Source organism: Physeter macrocephalus, chromosome 12, assembly GCF_002837175.3.
Source record: "Physeter macrocephalus isolate SW-GA chromosome 12, ASM283717v5, whole genome shotgun sequence".
In the NCBI taxonomy this organism is placed as follows: Eukaryota; Metazoa; Chordata; class Mammalia; order Artiodactyla; family Physeteridae; genus Physeter; species Physeter macrocephalus.
Genome location: NC_041225.1, coordinates 59,992,750 through 60,013,252, shown reverse-complemented (window position 1 = coordinate 60,013,252; position 20,503 = coordinate 59,992,750). Strand labels below are relative to the sequence as shown.

General features: G+C 42.0%; 1 protein-coding gene across 6 annotated transcripts in view; it reads left to right on the top strand.

The window, feature by feature from the left end:
- THADA (THADA armadillo repeat containing) overlaps positions 1-20,503 on the top strand; it is a 305,797-nt gene that overhangs the window by 168,729 nt on the left and 116,565 nt on the right. For all 6 annotated transcript variants that reach the window (XM_007128982.4, XM_028496748.2, XM_007128981.4 and 3 more), the window contains one exon: positions 7,769-7,937. In XM_007128982.4, coding sequence (XP_007129044.2) covers positions 7,769-7,937 — 169 coding nt within the window. The remainder of the gene's footprint in view (positions 1-7,768; positions 7,938-20,503) is intronic.

Genomic DNA, 20,503 nt, shown 5'->3' with positions numbered 1-20,503 from the left:
TGTTGATTAGAGTTAATTTGTAAAGAGCAATTACAGCTTTGAGCTGCCAGTAGATATTTAAACTAAACATTCTACCTGCAGATACATATGTATATCTTTGCCGTGAAGACTGGAAATGTGCGATTTTTAGCTTAGCTACTGTCTACTGCTCTTATTTCTCCTTCACTATCCAAACCAAGGATTCTTTTTTAAGTCAAACTTCAAAAGTCCTGAACCCATTACCCTTCCAAGAAATATATTTGAATAAAGAAATCCATGAGCTGTGCAGAGGGCAAGATTACAGTAAATGCAACTTCTAAGTGCTAGCGGTTTGAGTTGCAGGAAAAGGAACAAGTAGTTCAGGTGGTGGTAGGTCCTTTGATGAACCGAAAATCGGTAGAGGAAGGACAAGTAGAGAATCTGGCAACCGTGGCCGCACTGAACTCACCCGAGAATGTGTAAGAACGGCTTAAGGAATAACACTTATAACAAAAACATACTTCATAGTGACAGGACATGCTAAACTGTTTTTTCAGATTCACTGGTACAGCCTTATTTTTTTTAGTGGTTTCTTTCTTTTATGCATACACATGTACCACACGTGTACATGTTTCCGAAGGCAAGATTGAAACCAGGAACCACACACAATAAAAAAGAAAAAGAAACCTTTGGAGAAACGGCATTAGAAACAGCATTAGAATTGACAGAAAGTAAAATCTGGGCCCTGGACCTGAGGAATAAAGTCAGCGGGCCTCACATAAACAAGTCAGTTGGCCCCAAACTCAATCTTCCTTCTCTCCTTTCCAGCTCCTTTGGTGGGGAGGGGGTGGGGCAGGCCTTTGTGAGCACTGAAGCCTGTTGGATACAGCAAGGCTCTGTGTCCTCAGCCAGTTGTTGAGATAGAGAACCCTAGAGAGTTTGTACGTGTGGATCACGCTTTTCAGTTTGAAAGTTATTCCACCTACTAGGTTCAATAATAGCTACCATTTATTGGTCATTAACTTACAGGCATTGTGTTTTATATGCATTATCTCATTTAAGCTTCACAACAGCCTATGAGGTAGTTACTTTTCCCTGTTTTACAGATGATAAAAACATAGAAGGTTCACTGACCTGTCCAAGGTCACCCACTAGTAAGCTTTAGGACTTGGACTTAAACTTAGGTTTGCTGGATTCCAGAACAGGTTCTTAACTCCTGTCTTTTGTGCTATATTATTCAGAACTCTAAAGACCCTGTTTCTGTTCTCAAGATCATTTTGGTCTAATAGAAAACAAACTTATGATTACCAAAGGGGAAAGGGGGTCGCAGAGGGTTAAATTAGGAGTTTGGAATTAGCGGATACAAACTACTATATATAAAATAGATAAACAACAAGGTCCTACTGTATAGCACAGGGAACTATATTCAATATCCTGTAATAAACATAATGGAAAAGAATATGAAAAAGAGGGGATATATGTATATGTGTAGCTGATTCATTTTGCTGTACAGTGGAAACTAACACAACATTGTGAAGCAACTATACTCCAAGAAAAATTAATTTTAAAAAGAATATGAAAAAGAAACATATAAATATAAATTATATCTATATATAACTGAATCACTTTGCTGCATACTAGAAACTAACACAACGTTGTAAATCAACTATACTTCAGTAAAAAAAAAATTTTTTTAAAAAGATTGTTTTGATCTGGCCAACATGATACCTGAGGGCTCCTGTGGGGAATGCAAATGGGATGTGACCCCCAACCCTGACAGCTGTAAGCATGCCATTGCAGTGACAGGGCACGGGAGAGAAAAGGATTGACTCTGACCAGAGGAAATGCAGTAAGATTTTTTAAAAGAAGTGATACCTGGGCAGAATTCAGAGGATGAAGAAGAGTTCCCCAAGTGTACAAGGGTGAAAAGACCATTCATTCCAACAAGTGTGAACTGCAGTGTGCAAAGGCACTGAGGATGAAGCAATAGTTGGCTTGACAAAACATATATAGAAAGTTTTTTATATATGTATATATAGTATAAGCTGCAGCCTCAGCCTACTCCTTCCTACCTAGGCTTCAGAGATATCCTGCAAGGTAGAGTTGTCTCAGCTTTTAAGATTGTCAGTAGATGACTGTTCCCCAAGAGCAGCTGGCCAGTGCTGCATGAGAAACAGACCCTAATGGCAGGCATTCTTGAGTAAATTTAGTGAGGGACTTGGAGGTAGGTGAGACATAGCTTCTTCAAACTCAGCTCAGCTCCTAAGATGCTAACTCCTTTGTCAAGTAGGGGCATCTAGAGAAAGTGGATGAGTATTTTCATCAGCAGCAGAAGTTTGGGGGCTTCTGTTTTGTACAGGGTACAGCTTGATCTCTGGAAAGTGAGGATCAGGACTGGATCTGGGTCTGAGAAGGCAGAGGAACTGGGGGAACATTCATCATGTCAGTGAGGGAGAGTGGAAGGGGACATTGGCTGGGTCCTGAAGCCATTCTGAGACTTTTCTGAAGACTCTCACTCTGGTTCTTATAAAATGGGGGGCTCACTCAAGACCACCGGGCTCTACAGATTCCCCTCGGTTCAAAACTACCTCTCCCACATTGCCTAATAATGTTCTCTCAGCCATTCTGCCTTGTTGTGAGGATTAAATGATGTAATACATGCAAAGCTTTTAACACTAGGTCTGGCCCTCTGTAGCTGCTTAGTAAATGTTAGTTACTATCAGCATCATCTTTATTGTTCTGCTTCACGTTTTACCAATTAGGGACTGGTTGGTTCCATAAATCTTTCATACCTCAATGTGATGATTAGGTTGAACAGGTAACTTTGGAAATACTTGGCGATTTCAAGGCTGAGGATTTTGAGGCAACTGCATTGTAAAGTCTTAGACTAAATTTTGCAGGTGGACAAACCCTAATTAGAATACAGGATCTGCCACTTGCTGATTTTATGACCTAAAGTATGTTGGGAAACCTCACTTTCCTCATCTTAAAATAGGGATGCTGGAGACCTTATTATGAGGATTTAGTGAAGTAAATAAAATATTGTGTCTGAAGTACATAGCCAGTCCTGGGACACAGTAGTCATTTAATAAACCTCAATTCCCTTGCTTTTGACTGCATGCCGTGGGGGGGCAGTGTGGGTTCATGGATGGAAAGGCATAGGGGAGGGCACCTCTTTCTTGCCAAACTCAAATGTTCCTTCTGCCTGACCCCACTTAGTCACAACTGGACCATGATCTCCCAGACCACCCACCCTCCTCTCTGGGTATCCCACCTCAGTTCTTCTACAACAGCCTACATTTACTTCTCATGTTCCCGAAAAGCATCGGCTGATTGGCCTGTATTTCCCACTAGACTCTAGATTCCCTGTGGCCTGGGCAGTGACATTTCTCTCTGGTTCCTAACTCAGTGTATGCTTTTGCTAGGCACTCAGGGGTGTCTCCATGCCTAACCTACAGGTATGAGTGATGTCCAGCCACTTACCTGTGAAATCTTTCACTGGAACAGATTCTGAGGGTAAATATAAGAGGGAACCACCTGGGAAAAAAGCTTAGCCACCACGCTGTGAAAGATGACCTCAGAAGAGGGATCTTTCCCTGCTCAGAATACTATATTCTAAAATTTCCAGGGTCTGCCAGGGTTCCTGAAGTCCAAAGGTGTATATCACCGTCACTTGAAAGTCCTTTATCTCCTCCAGAAAGTGATTCCAACTCTCCCTCCTGTTCCCTTTTCTGTGCCCTGCACACCCTTGTATGTCTCCACGGGTACTATGGCCTTGTGATCATGAGGTTGTCTGGCTGGCTGCCACTCTAAACTGATGGTTCCCTGTGACAGCATCCTGCTCTCCATTGCCACATCTCTAAAGCAGAATGCTTACTTGCCCTTCACACTGTGTGCAAAGGAGCAACTGGAGATTCTTGACCTGGGTCTGGAAGCACAGCCCCAGGGGTTTTGAATGTGTATCACGAGCCTCCTAAAATTGCATGGGAAATTATATGTGTATGTTCATAAATCTGCTGCTCTTGTGAGAGAGTCCATGGTTTATGTTAGATTCTGAAATGTTTTCACGGTCCTACAAATGTTAAAAAAAAACAAAACAAAAACCCACTAATTTAGAGATTTTTCCACATACTTGTAAATTCAAGCTTATGTTTTCATTAGCTGGGAGATATTTTTATGCTCCCCTGATATCCAGGTGTGAGCTACAGCTTGGAATAGCCCACGAGCTCCGCGCGGAGCCATGGATGGTAGTTCTGGCCTGGACACTGCTGCTTACACATCGTGGAGGGTCCACTTAGCCTTTCTGAACTGCATTTTACTTTTCATCTGTTAACTGACGTTTATAATGCCCTCACGTCCTACAGGAATGCTGTATAGTCAAGAGATAACAGATGTGCAGGCATTTTATAAACTGCCAAGGGCTGTACAATGTAGGATGCAAGTATTACTATTACACATGTGTCATTTTTCATGTTACACAGTGCCACGAACACAGTAGGCAGTTGATAAATATATGATTAAAACGACGTGGAAAGGGTTTATTGGAGTGAGAGGGCTACAGGTTTAAGGACACCAGTGTCTGTATGTCTTGCAGATCCTGTGAACGATCTAGTATTTAGGCCTAGAGCACAGCTAGGGATACAGAGGAAATGCTTTTCAAACTATGGTAAAAGAAGAAATGACCTTTGAGATTCCAAATCCATTTGCTTTATTTTACAGAGGAAATGGACACTTAAAAGAGTAGAAGCTGCCCCCACTTATTTCAGGAGGGCTCCAGCATCCTCCTCATCACTTTATAATGGAGGCCAAAAAAAAAAACCAATCCTCCTTGCCATCATATCATCAATTTATTGTCTTTTCTTTTTTTAAAATGGTACAGCATTCAAACCACAGTCTTAATTCTCTCATTGGGGCCACAGAGAGGCCTGCCATTCCTAGACTACGCTGATCCTGTACTAACACAGGCATAATGCATTATGAAAACTTTGTATTTCCAAAGTACCTTCCTTCTTGGAAAGTTCTTATAGACACCACCTCACTGGGGATAGATTATTGCCACCACTGTGACCTCGACAGGTCCACAGAGGTTACTACAACTTGTCCAAGTCACAAACCTTGGTGTCCAAAGCAGGATGAAAATCTAGGCGCTCTGATTATCTGTCCTTTTAGTCACCAGATCTGTGTCCCTGAAGAACATCTCTGCTTGATTTTGGTAACTTTGCAGAATTAAACTAGAAGACTCTATCTTTGGGAAAGAGAGATTTTAGCTTCAAATATATTCCACTTAGGGCTGAAAAGACTGTTTATATTCCCTCACACTACAGGCCACATACACCTGGAGAAAAGCTAAATCTCATCAGACTCTCTCGCTGTCCCCAAAGACTGACAAAACAGTAACCTGGAAATGTTTTTTTTTTTTTTTTTTGCTTGATAGTTTTGTGTGTGTGTGTGTGTGTGTGTGTGTGTGTGTGTGTGTGTTGACTAGACTCTATCCTTCCATTTAAACAATTTGCAATAAGAGAGGAGTTTGAAATTACATTTAGTCATTGCTTTAGAATGAATGGTACTTAATTAAATATTACTTTAAAAATAGGCTTCTTCTCTTTTTCTGTAATTGCATTACTTTTTTGAGGGGAGGTTTTGTTTTGCTTTTTAACCTGATTGTGTGCATTTGGAAAGTACCCTAGTACAGGGTATCTGAAAGCAGAAAATTCTGGCACTTTTCCCACTTTCCATTCTTTCTCCGCTATGGATGCCAGATTCCTTTGGGAAATCATCATTTGCAAAAGGTCAGGAGCAAAAGGAGGGGCATTCTTTAGTATACAGTTGCTGCTAATTAGAAACTAAACATCTGTAACCATGTCAGAATTATTTGTATTTGAAAAGAAACATTTATACACAAAAGCCTTTTCGGTAACATAAAACACACTATAACACAAAGTATGTATGTCAAAGGGGTGGGGGACAGACAGCCCAGGAAGCTTCCGACAAATGACTGTGCTGAGTGAGGTCATTTGCTAATTAAATCTCAAAGCTTTTTCAGAGTATTTTCTTTTCTCCATCAAGTGAATGTTTCTCACTCCCCAACCCCCCAGCCCCCATGGGCCAAAGCAAACATTTGGCTGCATTTGCCAGTTACAGATCAAACATTTAATCATTTTAAAGGAAAGATAAGTGAGAAAATGGGTGAGTTGGCAAAACCCAGTCAAAAACCACTGGGAAATCTCTAGCTACCTACTGTAGCCGTAGCCTTCAGTGTCTTCTCATAACATGTTGTAAGGAGAGTTCTTCTCCATCCTGAAAGTGTGTGCTGATTGCCCCACCTCGGACCTACTGTCTTAGGGTAAAAAAACGACACAATGTTTTGACTTACCCTGTACCTCTTTCTTCTGTCTGCCTATTTCCTCCTACCTGCCCTTTTCCCCATGGTGAAATTCTGCTTGCATCGCTACATTTGTACAGAAATTATATCTGTACTTTATTGTTATATTAAGATAAATGTCAGTGATACCTCTGAGGTGTTAGAAACATTTCAGTCATAGGGCTTTGTCTCTACATGCTAAGCCTAAATGGCCACATGGGCCTAACGGCCCAGATCTTACCAGTAATTTTTTCTTGGACTATTGATTAATTTTGGAAAAAAACAAGAGGCCGTCTCTTTTCCCTGCAGAGTCTGCTATCTTCTGATCTTCCCCATTCTTGTCTTGGCATCTAAGACATTTATATAAGTTGAGTTATTTTTTTAATGGGATGCAAGATTGTCAAGTCTTGAGAGTTCTAGTCAAGAACTTAGTTAAGCTAGGACTTACCATATTGGGCTCTCCTTTCAAATAGGCTCTCAAGTGTACAGTTTCAACAAAATGGTTGTGGACTCTCAGGTTCTAAGTGTTTACAAAGAAGTCAAGAGGCCCTTAGATGACCTGCCTTTCCAGCGACCTTTGTAGAATCACAAAATACCAATTGTCCATGACTTTCACTTAAGAACTGGCTTCTATCCAAGCTCTGTGGGTGTGAGTCAGCCCAAGAGGCAAGGATTTGGTGACTCGAGGGTCCATCTCTTGTTCTCATGACAGTTAAGTTCAGAGGGTGTACTCGGCCATTTATGGCACTCCCCAGTCTGGCCTGGCTCACTTCTCAGCCTTCAGTTCCACTGCTATTCATGAGCCTCTGTTTCAACCAGACACAGTTAACTATACCTCAAGCATTTCTACCCTTGCTTTATACAGCTGTCCCTGATTGAGACAGCTGCCTGGTTTCTTCTGGCATACTTGAATCTCACTTGCTTTCCTGACTTCCATCCTTCTCAATACTACAACCCACAACCCACAACCCGTAATTTCATCCTCCTATAGCCATCCTGTCAAGATCATTTGCCTATCATTTTTCCAGTACCGCTTTCAGTTATCTTTTCAGATGTACTCCTTATCTTGCCAACCAGCATACAGGCTCCTCAGAGACAACAGTGACTGCCTTATTTCTTATGGCACTCACCATGGTGCTTTTGTTCATTCTGAGTGCCCAATAAATAGTTGTTTGTTGAGGAACAGCTACCTGTTTATTGTCTTACTCCCAATTTCTATCTGCATTTATTCCTGTGATGGAATCATAGATGTTAATGATGTTTATGAGAAAAGCAAAGTTGCCTGTATAATTAATGACAAAAAAACCAATCATTTGGAATAGGGAGCATCTCCTCCCGCCACCCCAGCCCTAGGATGTCCCAGCCGGAGCTAGATAGAACATCAGCATATACAAAGACACGGGTGTGGAAATGAGTGTTGAATGGTCTTGTGTTTTTATCTTTTCCCAGATGTGGTTGCTCACCTGTCTACCGCTCCCGTGAAATGGCAGCTCGTGCCTTGGTCCCATTTGTTATGATGGACGAAATCCCTGATACCATCCGAACTCTGTTGGCCAAACTCCCCGACTGCACTGACCAGTGTTTCCGGCAAAATCATATTCATGGGACACTTCTCCAGGTAAGTATAGTCACTCTTTCTGACTTCTGTCAAACACAGACACTGGTAGCAGGTGAAGATTTGTTATACAAGCTTTTCACTTTATCTGTAGAACTTTTTTCTACTGCTGAAAGAACAAGTATTTCCTAGGTGTGCTTTTTTCATCATAAACATGAATGCGGTGTCACACTGTGCTTCAGTCAGGTTATCTTTTGCATTAAAGCCTAGGTTTTCTGTAGCATGCTTTTCCATTTAGCCTTCCTCTCTGAACCAGTTGGAGTTGTGTCTTTTCCATCAAGTATGCCTGCAGAACATTCTAGGCCACTCCGTGTTCAGGGTGAAGTTGTGAGCATTCCTTGATACACATCAGGGAGCTTAACACCGCAGTACATGAAATACCAAACCCTACTTTCCTATTTTCTCTGTGCTGTCAATACAAAAGAGACTTTTCTTTCGAATAAATATACAAATTGATTTATTGCTTTTAACTTTTCTTCTAGAAAAGACTCAAGTACAACAGATGATTAAGAAATACACTTCTTATTGAAACTGTCCTTTTTGACCCTTTGCTATAAACTTGGTACCGGTGAGAAGGTCTGCTGTTCACGTGGCTGCTGTAGTCACTCACAGTGGGGCAGGGCTGGGGTGGGATTTAAATATCAGGGCATGCTTCTGATTTATGAGCAGATTAGAGAGATGGCCTTGAGATCCAAATATATGTTCTAAGCTTGAAGTCCACACTGCTGACATCAGAGGCAGTGTGTAGAGTGGTTAAGGCCTGGGATTCTGGATCCAGACTAGTCTAGGTGTCAATTTCAGATTCATCACTCACTACCTGTACATCTGTGTCTTCATTTTTGAACCAAGGATAATAGTAGTGTATACCTCTTAGGGATTTTGTGAAGACTAAATGAATTAATGCATATAAAGTGCTTAGAATAGTACTTGGTACATAGCAAGATATATAGATAGTTATTATTGTCATTATCATAGTTTTCATAAGTCTGTGCTATAATGAAAACTGATATTTTTGTAACTAATTCCATCTAGGCGAGAATGTAAGATAGACCTATTTTTTGCCTTCCTTCCTTGGTTGTTTTATATATTTAACAAGTATTTGTTGAATGGTTCCTATATACTACTGTGTCACAATCAAAATAGTGACCAAGTCAGTTCTTGCGCTGAAGGAGTCGAGGACAAAAAAAAAAAAAAAAAAAAAAGGCCAGAAAATGGGCAATTACAATATGGGCAATTACAATGTAGTATGCCAAGTGCTAGGGGAGCATAGCAGGGTCACCTGACTGGTCATGGAGAAGTCAGGGAAAACTTCCCAGAGAAAGTGACATCTAAGAAGAGAGCAGAAGTTAGCCAAGGGAAGGGAGAGAAAGAGTCCCACCTGCAGAGGGAACAGCATATAGAAAGGCTCAGACTGGGTGAGAGTCAGCCCATCTGGAAACTGCAGGGTTGGGGGGGGACTAAAGTTCTAGGGTGGCAGGTCTCAAACTGGTCTCAGGACCTCTTTACCCTCTTAAAAGTTTTTGAGGATCCCAAGTGGCTTTTGTCTATCAATATTTAATTAGAAACTAAAACAGAAAATAAAACACAAGAACTCACAAGCACACATTCCTTTAGTCATTAGAGAGGTGACATCATCACACACCTTGTAGCCTCTGGCAAACTCCACTGTATACTTGTGAGAGACCGAGAATAAAAGAGGAAAGTAATGTCTAGTGTCATTTTGAAAATAGTTTAATCTTGCAGATCTCCTGAAAAGATTGTGCAACTCCCAAGGGTCCCAGACCAGATGCTCTGGTCTCCATTATATGCATTATGGATCATTGGTGGTTTCTTTAATACAAACTCTTAAGCACTCATCTCCCTTGGTTCTCACTATATATATCCCTGTGATGAAGAGAGGGGCTGGGGTTGTTATCTTAGTTATAAAGATGGGACCCTGAGGCCCATACAGTTGTGTCAGACGCCGCTGTTTCTTTGAAGGGAAAGGGCCTGCAGTAATAAGTAATGCAGAACAGGCTTTTCATCTGAGTTAGAAGGAAGGCTCAGATTGTCGGGCGGCATCAGCCATCAGATTTTCTTTATTGAAGATCCACCCTTGGCTGAACTTAGAAGTAGTGAGGTTGGAATTATTTCTTTGGCTCTTTCACCAATTGTACAAATGGGCCTCCCAGACTCGTTCCCCGTACACACCACTAAAAGGTCTGGCTTGTGTTTCACCAGTCTGCCCAGCAACAAAATACGGTCTTTTGCTCTCAGGGCTGCCTTTGATATTCTCAAAGTTACTTCTTCTGCTACGTAATATGTGAAACACTGTGGGAAGGTAAAAACCCTCTAACTCTGGGGTGGTTGTGACTATTCCTCTTGTTCCTGGGTGTTGGGGAGATGAAGGGCTTGTTGGAAAAAGCAACAACCATATGGGTGTTGGGTGCTGGCTATTGTGTTTGTGTTTGTCAAACAGATTCCTGTCTTTACCAAGATTGGCTTATACCCTGGTTGAAAAAAGGAAGTCAAAGGCCTGTGGAAATCTTTTTGTCATGTCTATTCGGGTGTCTCATCTGTGTTGTAGTAGTTCTCTTTCACCCTGTTGTTCTTTGTGGGGAAAGCATAAGGGGTTAAGACAGGGAGGGCTCTTTTTCTCTTTTCCTTCTGTAGCTTATAGATTTCTTTTCCACATAAAGCTACCTTTGAAATCAGTAAAAGACCTGCACCTGGAAAAGAGATGTTAGGGGTTGAAAGGAATAGTAATCTCCATGGGACTTTCAGAGCCAGCTAAGTAAATAGAAAGTTGTTATTTTTTTCAGAAGCAGGAAATCATTTTGTAATCAGAAAACAAATTCTTTCACAGAACATTTTCTTGAATTATACATTTTGACTTCTTTGAAAAATGTTTACATAAGTATATCAAACCTTGGAGTATTTCTGTAGTACTATACCTTGAAAATGAGAAATGTGCTGATCTCTGAATTTTCGGGGACTATGGAAGAAAGACTCAAATTATAGGACATGCAAAAAAGGAAAGAACATGTGGGATTTGTTTCTTAATCATTTTAAAAACCAGAGGCTCATAATTGCCATGTTGAAAATGGGTGGAAGTAATGCACATCGGAAAAGGTGAGATTATCCTGCAGGTTCACGAGAGCCAGTGGTAAATGACATTAAATCTCAGTAAAGGCTAGATAAGAGACATGGACGGTACCTCATTTGGGAGCAGCGCTGGCAGGGCTTCCCTGTCTTTTAAGTAGAATTAAACGTCTGTTTTTGTTGCCAAAATTCTTCATGTTGGGGACTTGATGTTATTACAAGGTTACTTATCACTCCCAAGAAATCGAGTTAGAGTTCAGAAAGTTCTCTTGTATTGAGGAAGAGTTTGGCCAACAATCATGAGGAAAGATTTATTCTGATTCTTGGGTACTTAACTCATCTTTTGGTGTTTCCTAAGGAAATATATACCATTTGAGGTGAAAGTTTGAATTCTGAGTTTTTTCATTTCCTGCCCAGTTTGGTTATTTTTCCTATTGTACAGCCATGTAAAAGCTGATCCCTGCTCTTTCTTTAATTAAGCTCTTTTATTTGGGTGAGATGAAGTGGGCAGTTGAGGAAAGTTAGCTGCTGTTAAAGCAGAGAAAGCACTTTTTCATTTATCTGTACATTCTAGGCAGTTATTCTTTTTTTCTTCAGTTAATCCAAATAGTCACCACAGTTCTACACATCCCTTTCCTGGTATTAAATTTTCTCCATTTTTTACCAGCAGAATCTGTCGAGCACTTTTTTTTTTTTTTTTTTTTTTTGCGGTACGCGGGCCTCTCACTGCTGTGGCCTCTCCCGTTGCGGAGCACAGGCTCCGGACGCGCAGGCTCTGCGGCCACGGCTCACGGGCCCAGCCGCTCCGCGGCATGTGGGATCCTCCCGGACCGGGGCACGAACCCGCGTCCCCTGCATCGGCAGGCGGACTCTCAACCACCGCGCCACCAGGGAAGCCCGAGCACTTTGTTTAATTCTTTTATTCTGGTCCCCCAAATTTGGAGCCTTGATTTCTGCACTTTGAGAATTCTGGGTTAAAAAGATTCCACTTTCCTGGCTGTGGAGTGGAGTAGCATTGCTGCATCCGTCCTTGGGTTGACGTGAAATATTAGCCAGGGATGGGCTTCAGATAGCCTAGGCCCACGCACTAAGAAAGTTTGCCATGAGAGAAGTAAAATGAACATTTTGAGCACCTCTTGTATTCCACATGAATTGCACATGCGATTTCATTAATCCTCCCAGCAACCCAGCAAGATGGGCGTTATTCTCTCTCTCTCTCTCTCTTTTTCTCACATACACACACACACACACACACACACACACACACACACACATTCTCTCTGTGTTTCTGATGAGGAAATTGAGGTGAGCCTGGCAGAGTGACTTGAGTAAAGTCACAGAGGTAGTCAGGGGTAGAGAGAAGACATTAAAGCCTGCACTCCTTTTTTCTTTAGAACTTGCTGCCTCCCTAATAGTTTATGTAAATAACGACTTTTTATGCCTAGGGAAACCAAATCAAGAATCCATCTTTGTTTTTAATCCCTTGTCACTCAGTCTCCTTAAATCTAATTTGATATGATACTACAACATTGGAAACAAAGAAGTCCATCCATATTATAAAGAGGGACAGAGGAAGCCCGTGAAACCCTGCAAAGATACAACTGGTAAAAGACCTTTAAAAGTACTTATTGTACCTTCCCTCCCTCTGTTTGCCTGTTTCTCATCATTTCTCTTTGGTCTCCCATTTAACACTCCTAACCTGGAAATATGGAATCCTCTCTTGTGACTTAGGTCATAACCAAGTTCACAGTTGCCACACCTTCTGTCATCCTTAAGGGTGTGACAAAACCTATCAAACGTGGGCAACCATAGGAATCGTAGGTCCTAGGCCTGGGAGCTGCCGGGACCGTGAAAAAGTGGTCAAGATTGAATTCAGTTCACACTATGGAATGCCTACCCTGCCTGTTCTAGGCTCAGTGAAAACATGAGTTTGCCTTTAAGGCTTTTACCTCCCAGTGTGGGGGAGCCGTGGGTTAGAAGCCAAGTGAGCCTCTTAAACCCTTGGGGACCAGGGAGCATATGAATAACAGAAAGGAAGACAAGGCGAAAGATGAACGCATCAGTCATAAAAGGAGACTGAAGCTAAGGCCCTTTCTGCTTTAGTCTGTAACATCCTGATATGCTCTGTGTTAGGGCTTGAGTTAGGGTCTTTATGAGGATGGGTATAGGGGTGCTGGGCTGGGAGGGACAGCATGAGGACAAACATAGAGGTAGATCTTGGTATTACCTTTGTGGAAAAGAAAAGCAGAACACCAGGAAAGAAATAAAGATAGGCCAGTTTGGCCAGCTAGTTGTCTGAAGGAATCACTGTTCAGGAAACAGGACTAAGACCAACCACCCTTTACTGTCTGCTGTAGAGAGAGGCAGTGGAAACAAATAGAAAATGAGTGATGGAGGGAGCCTTAAGTATAAATTCTATTGGAGTTTTCTAAACAAGGAAGAGAAAGTTTTTAGAAAAAATATTTTTTACTAATATTGTTGCACCAAAACCTGTGAGTAAGTATAATTTAAAAGAATGATCAATTCCATCTTTTTAAAATGTGACCATATAAAACAGCACCTTATGCTTGAAGAATTTTAGTATCTTTTTCATATTTCTTAAAAGTATAGAATTGTGAAACATAAAGTAAAAATTTGCTCAAGCTGTCCAGAAATGGAACATTCCTTGACAGATTCCATTTGGCGACCTAAGCTTGGCCTGTCTCTGTTGTTTATTTTCTATACAGAAAATATAATTTCAGAACGGAAAATAAAAAACAAAAGCATGAAATTATGCTGATGTTGTAAATTGTAAATGGATGGCTGGTCAGTGTGCTTTTTTTCTGGAATGAGTCATAAAGAAAGGCTCACTCTTGTCACTAGTGGCCAGATTTACTCGTTCTTTCTGAGGACTGTGTTCCTGTGAAAGGAGAAGAATCTAAATTGTTAGGAAGGTCCCCAGTCCAAGAAGGGCTAAGGCAGAGTTTCTCCAATGGCATGGCTGTAGATGTGTCAAGTATTTATTGAATCCTTCAGCTCTCAGGGAGTCTGAGTGGGGCCTTAAGGGGCTGGAGGCTCCAGGCAATCACCTGCAGCATCTCTTTATCCCAGAGTGCCAAAGGAGGATTATATTCTGTGTGTTCCTTGACATGAAAAGGATTGGGAAGCACTGGGCCCTTAAATAAAAGTATAAGTAAAAAAAGAGAAAAGTAGACTTTGTTAAATCTTACCTTTTGGCAGTATGTTTCTATCTGGCAATATATTTCTATCTGGATATAAGCCCAGAAAAGTCATTTTTAATTAAAGTGCTTCTCTTGAAGATGAATTAATCCCTTCCTTATAAATATCGAAAGGCTTTTATTTGGTGTGTGTTACTTAGGGAGCTTGCCCTGGGTGTGGGAGACAGCTTTTAGCTGCCAGGTTCAGAGCATTGACTGTAGTGCACTTTCACCATCACCCACCAGTGTCCTACTGCTGTTTTGTGAGGCTCTGAACTCATAGTATCAGCCAGGGGTGTGTAGAGTTCAGAGATTTGTCAGTGGATGTATCCCCAGGCTTTTGTTACTATTTGGAATTAGAGTAGGGGAAGTAATGGTAGAAAAGAATATATGTATAGAGATTTCCCTGGTGGCGTAGTGGCTGGGAGTCCGCCTGCCAATGCAGCGGACACGGGTTCGAGCCCTGGTCCAAGAATATCCCACATGCCGCTGAGCAACTAAGCCCATGCGCCACAACTACTGAGCCTGCGCTCTAGAGCCTGCGAGCCACGACTGCTGAAGCCCGCGCACCCTAGAGCCTGAGCTCCACAGCAAGAGAAGCCACCACAACGAGAAGCCCGCGCACCACAGCAAAGAGTAGCCCCCACTCGCCGCAACTAGAGAAAGCCCGTGAGCAGCAACAAAGACCCAGCACAGCCAAAAATAAAATAAATAAATTATGACTCCGGCATATAGTAAGTGCTCGGTGCACATTAGTTGCTGTTGTTACTACTTGGTGTTGCTGCTGCTGCCACCATCACCACCACCCTCATAGGGGTTTATGATCCAAAATCGTGAGGACCACTGATGCAGATGGTGAGTGAAGGATTTTGAGCTACAGAAAGCTGTGCTTTAGAAAAATTAATGTTGTGTGTTGAAATAGTAATGTAAGAATCTCTACTGATACGTGAGTGTGTTTGTAAGAGAGAAATAAGTTGATTTTCAGCAATTTTTACTTTATGTGTTAGCATGCTTCACAAAGACGTTCCTCTGATCAGTCAGTGTTCTCTACCTTCCAGTAGGTCATATGGAAGATTGTAAGAACTGAGATTAGTTCTGATTTTTAAGGGTTGAGTTCCTGCCTATCAGGCTGTTATTCCTTGCACCTGTTTTGTTTTGAATTACACCCCCTCCCCCAGACCCCATCAGAAACCCGATGAATCAGGAAAGAAACACTGTCACACTGTCCCAAACAAAGGAGTCCTTTACCATTCGAAGGGGAAAATTGGAAGTACATAAAATGAAAGGGAAATACAGGATCCTCCTACATGGATTAATCTAGCACTTTCCCGAGTTCACTTTTCATCTTGGAAAACACACTTTCCATCCCCTCGCAGCCTTATTGTTTGAGACTTTTTATGACAAAAGATAATTCTGAATGTTCTTAAAAACACAACAAAACAAAACATCGTGCTGTAGGCACACTAGCAAGCTTTTGTAGTTTCCCAGAATTCCTATAAAATATCTGATGGTGTGTGGTCCCATGATGTGATGCGATTTGTTTGGTGGGCCTCCATCCCATGAAAACAGCATTATTTGTCGTTTGTTTTTGGCCCTGCCAATCTAATAGGCAAAAGGAACACCTCATTGTTTCCTTGAGGGAAACATTTTTGAGCTCGCAGAGCGCATGTACTTGTTGCATAGCCCTGGGTTTCATTTAGAGCACCCAGTGTATTTCAGTTACTAAGGACTCAGTTGGCTGTTCAAAAGCACTGTGGTTGCGAATATCCAGACAATATGACAGCCACCTTTGAGGCCTGAAGGAAAATCAGTCCCAGGCCTAAAGGAAATAAACAATAAAAGTCTTTCTAGGGGCTTCCCTGGTGGTGCAGTGGTTGAGAGTCCGCCTGCCAATGCAGGGGACGCGGGTTTGTGCCCCGGTCCGGGAGGATCCCACATGCCGCAGAGCGGCTGGTCTCGTGAGCCGTGGCCGCTGGGCCTGCGCGTCCGGAGCCTGTGCTCCGCAGCGGGAGAGGCTGCGGCAGTGAGAGGCCCGCGTACCGCAAAAAAAAAAAAGTCTTTCTATTTTAAACCATGTTATATTGTTCATGACTTTCTTACATTTCTCTGTACAGTTGACTCTTGAACAACGCGGGGTTGGGGTGCCGACAGCTGTGCAGTGGGAAATCCACACATAACTTTTGACTCGCCACCACTTAACTAGTTACTAGCCTGCTGTTGACTGGAAGCCTTAATGATAACATGGACAGTCAAGTAGCACATATTTTATAGATGTATTATATACTTTATTCTTGAGTAATCTAGAAAAAAGAAAAAATTATTAAGAAATCATAAGGAAGAGAAAATGCATTTACAATTACTATACTGTATTTATCATATCAACACCATTAAGTTTAGTCTGTTTACAAATGAATCTTCGGTCAGTACCTACATCAGTATTGTCTTCTATGATACGAAACACTGTAGATGTTATATATATTACTAACACTAGACATTAAAAATGAAAAGATAATGTGAAAAAGAAATATTTATTTACAGGTATAATGATTCATGCATTGATAACAAAGAAGCAGCAATATGATTGCTTTATGGTAGCCTAGCCTATACACTATGAATGAATTGTTATAAAAACTTTTGACCTACAGTATTAAAGACATATTCATAAGACCTGTGATAATAGGCTGATACTCAGTTTCTCCAATTACTAGAGAGAAAGGTATACTATAGTATGATAATGTAATTCTTTGAAAGGAAAGTTATAAAACGGTAAGAAAACTAACACACTATTAATTTAATGTTAAATATCACTCACCTTATGCCTATGTAAGGATAGGCTGTCCAGTACAAGTCTTACACACCATGTTCTACGTGTATATTGTTGTATATTTTTTGAAAAAAATCTGCATGTAAGTGGGCCCACACAGTTCCAACCCATGTTGTTCAAGGGTCAACTGCACTGTGTATCTACATCCCCTCCACCCTGTCCTTCCATGGCAGGGTTTCTCAACCTCAACACTGTTGACCTCTGGGGCCTGGTAATTCTTTGTTGTGGGGTCTGTACTTTGTATTGTAATATATTTGGTAACATCTCCCCAACAGATGCCTGTAGTACCCACCCTCCCCTTTTTTTTTTTTTTTTTTGTGGTACGCGGGCCTCCCCCTGCCGTGGCCTCTCCCGTTGCGGAGCACAGGCTCCGGACGCGCAGGCCCAGCGGCCATGGCCCACGGGCCCAGCCGCTCCGCGGCACGCGGGATCCTCCCAGACCGGGGCGCGAACCCGGCTCCCCTGCATCGGCAGGCGGACGCGCAACCACCGCGCCACCAGGGAAGCCCTCCACCCTCCCTTTTGTGACAACAAAAAATGTCTCCAGACATTTCCACATGTCCCTCAAGGGGCACAGTCGTCCGTGGTTGAGAACGTTTTTTCCATGGTACCTGTGGATTCTCTCCATGATCCTGTGTGGACAGGGGGTGATGCAGCTCTTTTAAAATACCGACGGCCATGACAGAAACCTTTCCTGACCCATGAACAAATTGTGGCTCAACAAACTACAGTGAGCTGTGCATGGGAATAAAGGATTAGGAGGGGGATATAAAACTCAGGCCGGAAATCTCAAAGGAAGCACTTTTCTTCCCTTTCTCTCCTTCTCTCTTTCTCTCTGCTAGGAAGGTGCTGTGAACATTTAAGCCAGCTTGCTTTCAAAATCCCAGCTCTTTATAGTTTGCTTCATGTCCCTGTCTCGACGTGCCTCTGATCCACTTGCACAGTGTGTAGTTGAAACTCATTCCTGCCCTCCCCAGACTCAGGGAGCACAATAAAATTCTAGGGGTGCTTTGGAAAATAACACATAATTAGAATTTTTGCACTTTTACTTTAAGTGCTTTGCTGTCTATTTCATTGAGTCTCTCTTGGGCAGGGGGCAAGAGGCTGTGTGGAAAAGCCTTCCCTAGGGAACAGAGCTTCTCTAAAAACTTAACCCACGACATCAAAATTTTAATTTTGAGTTAAACATAAAGCTTTATCCAGATCCTCAAATTCAGACCTCGAAAAAGGGAACTGGAAGATAAATCTAGATGAGGGTGGGACTTCCCTGGTCGTGCAGTGGTTAAGAACCCGCCTGCCGGGCTTCCCTGGTGGTGGAGTGGTTGAGAGTCCGCCTGCCGATGCAGGGGACACGGGTTTGTGCCCCAGTCCGGGAGGATCCCACATGCTGCGGAGCGGCTGGGCCTGTGAGCCATGGCCGCTGAGCCTGCGCGTCCGGGGCCTCTGCTCCGCGGCAGGAGAGGCCACGACAGTGAGAGGCCTGCGTACCGCAAAAAAAAAAAAAAAAAAAAAAAGAACCTGCCTGCCAATGGAGGGGACACAGGTTCAAACCCTGGTCTGGGAAGATCCCACATGCAGTGAAGCAACTAAGCCCCTGCGCCACAACTACTGAGCCCACGTGCCATAATTACTGAAGCCCACATGCCTAGGGCCCATGCTCCGCAACAAGAGAAGCCACCACAGTGAGAAGCCCGTGCACCGCTAGGTAGAGTAGCCCCCGCTCACCACAACTAGAGAAACCCCGCGTCCAGCAACAAAGACCCAATGCAGCCAAAAATTAATAAAATAAAAAATAAAATAAAAATAAATTAATTTAAAAAATCTAGATGAGCATGCTAAAAATATATGGTGAAGATAATTATATTAATTATATAAGTAATTATATTAATTTTATTGTTAAAAGGCTTTCAGATACTGTGTATGCCTCATATACGTAAATGTCTAGAAAGGCAGCAGTAAATTTGTGACTTGACTCTCAAAAATGTTTCAGTATATAAAGAAATTAGAGTTTTTAAAGCACACCCTTAACACCTGTTTTAGACAGTGTCATATAATTCTTATGTGTGCTTTTCTCAGTCTGATTAGAAGGATAACTACAAATATTAAAATGGAGTCTTTCTGGTTTTGTTAAAGGCATATATTTGAAAAATTAAGCAAATTAAATCTTAATTGAATTTCTGTTGTAACTGTCAATAACAAGCATTTTCTATATCTTCTCTTCACACTAGGAGATTTGGAGGGTTGATTATTAAGGTAAAAATTTGCACTTGTGAATATTTTGATAAATTTTTTTTTCTTCTAACTTTTGCATAGTTAATGTATCAGTCACCCTAATTATCAGTAATTAAATTAGTTATAGATTTTGACATTAAAATATAAAGAATTAGTAAGAATACATAACCAAGCTCATGTTGTCCTTAGAACAAACATATGGGCAGTGGTAGTCTCTTCTCTGTTTTCATTAAGAAACCCATTCAGGTAGACCACTGTTTAATTCCTGTTGCTATTGAAATGCACATTCATTGACATCCATTTCCCCAAGTGTCTTATGGTTTTGCAAAACTACTTTGGATAATGAATTCCACCAAGGTCATCTGCAGCGTTTTCCCTGTCTGAATTGGTAAGAAGGAAAAGATAGTCCATTTGCCTTTCTTTATTTTTTTCAGCTTTATTAAGATATAATTGACATATACCATTGTGCAAGTTTAAGATATACAGTTTGATGATTTGATATATGCATATATTGCAAAATGATTACCACATTAAGGTTAGTTAACATATCCATAACCTGACATAGTTACAGTTTTGTGTATGTTTGATGAGAACTTTTTAGGTCTACTCTCTTAGCAACTTTCAAACATATAATACTGTATTGTTAACTATAGTCACCATGTTCTGCAGTACATTTCCAGACCTCATTTATGTTATAACTGGAAGTTTCTATCCTTTTTTAAAAATAAATTTATTTATTTATTTTTGGCTGCATTGCGTGTTCGTTGCTGCACGCGGGCTTTCTCTAGTTGCGGCGAGCGGGGTCTACTCTTCATTGAGGTGCCTGGGCTTCTCATCGTGGTGGCTTCTCTTGTTGCAGAGCTCGGGCTCTAGGCACCAGGGCTTCAGTAGTTGTGGCGTGCGGGCTCAGTAGTTGTGGCGTGCAGGCTCAGTAGTTGTGGCGCACGGGCTTAGTTGTTCCATGGCATGTGAGATCTTCCCGGACCAGGGCTTGAACTCGTGTCCCCTGCACTGGCAGGTGGATTTTTTTTTTTTTTTTTTTGCGGTACGCGGGCCTCTCACTGTTGTGGCCTCCCCGTTGCAGAGCACAGGCTCCGGACGCGCAGGCTCAGCAGGCATGGCTCACGGGCCTAGCCGCTCTCCGCGGCATGTGGGATCTTCCCGGACCGGGGCACGAACCCGTGTCCCCTGCATCGGCAGGCAGACTCTCAACCACTGCGCCACCAGGGAAGCCT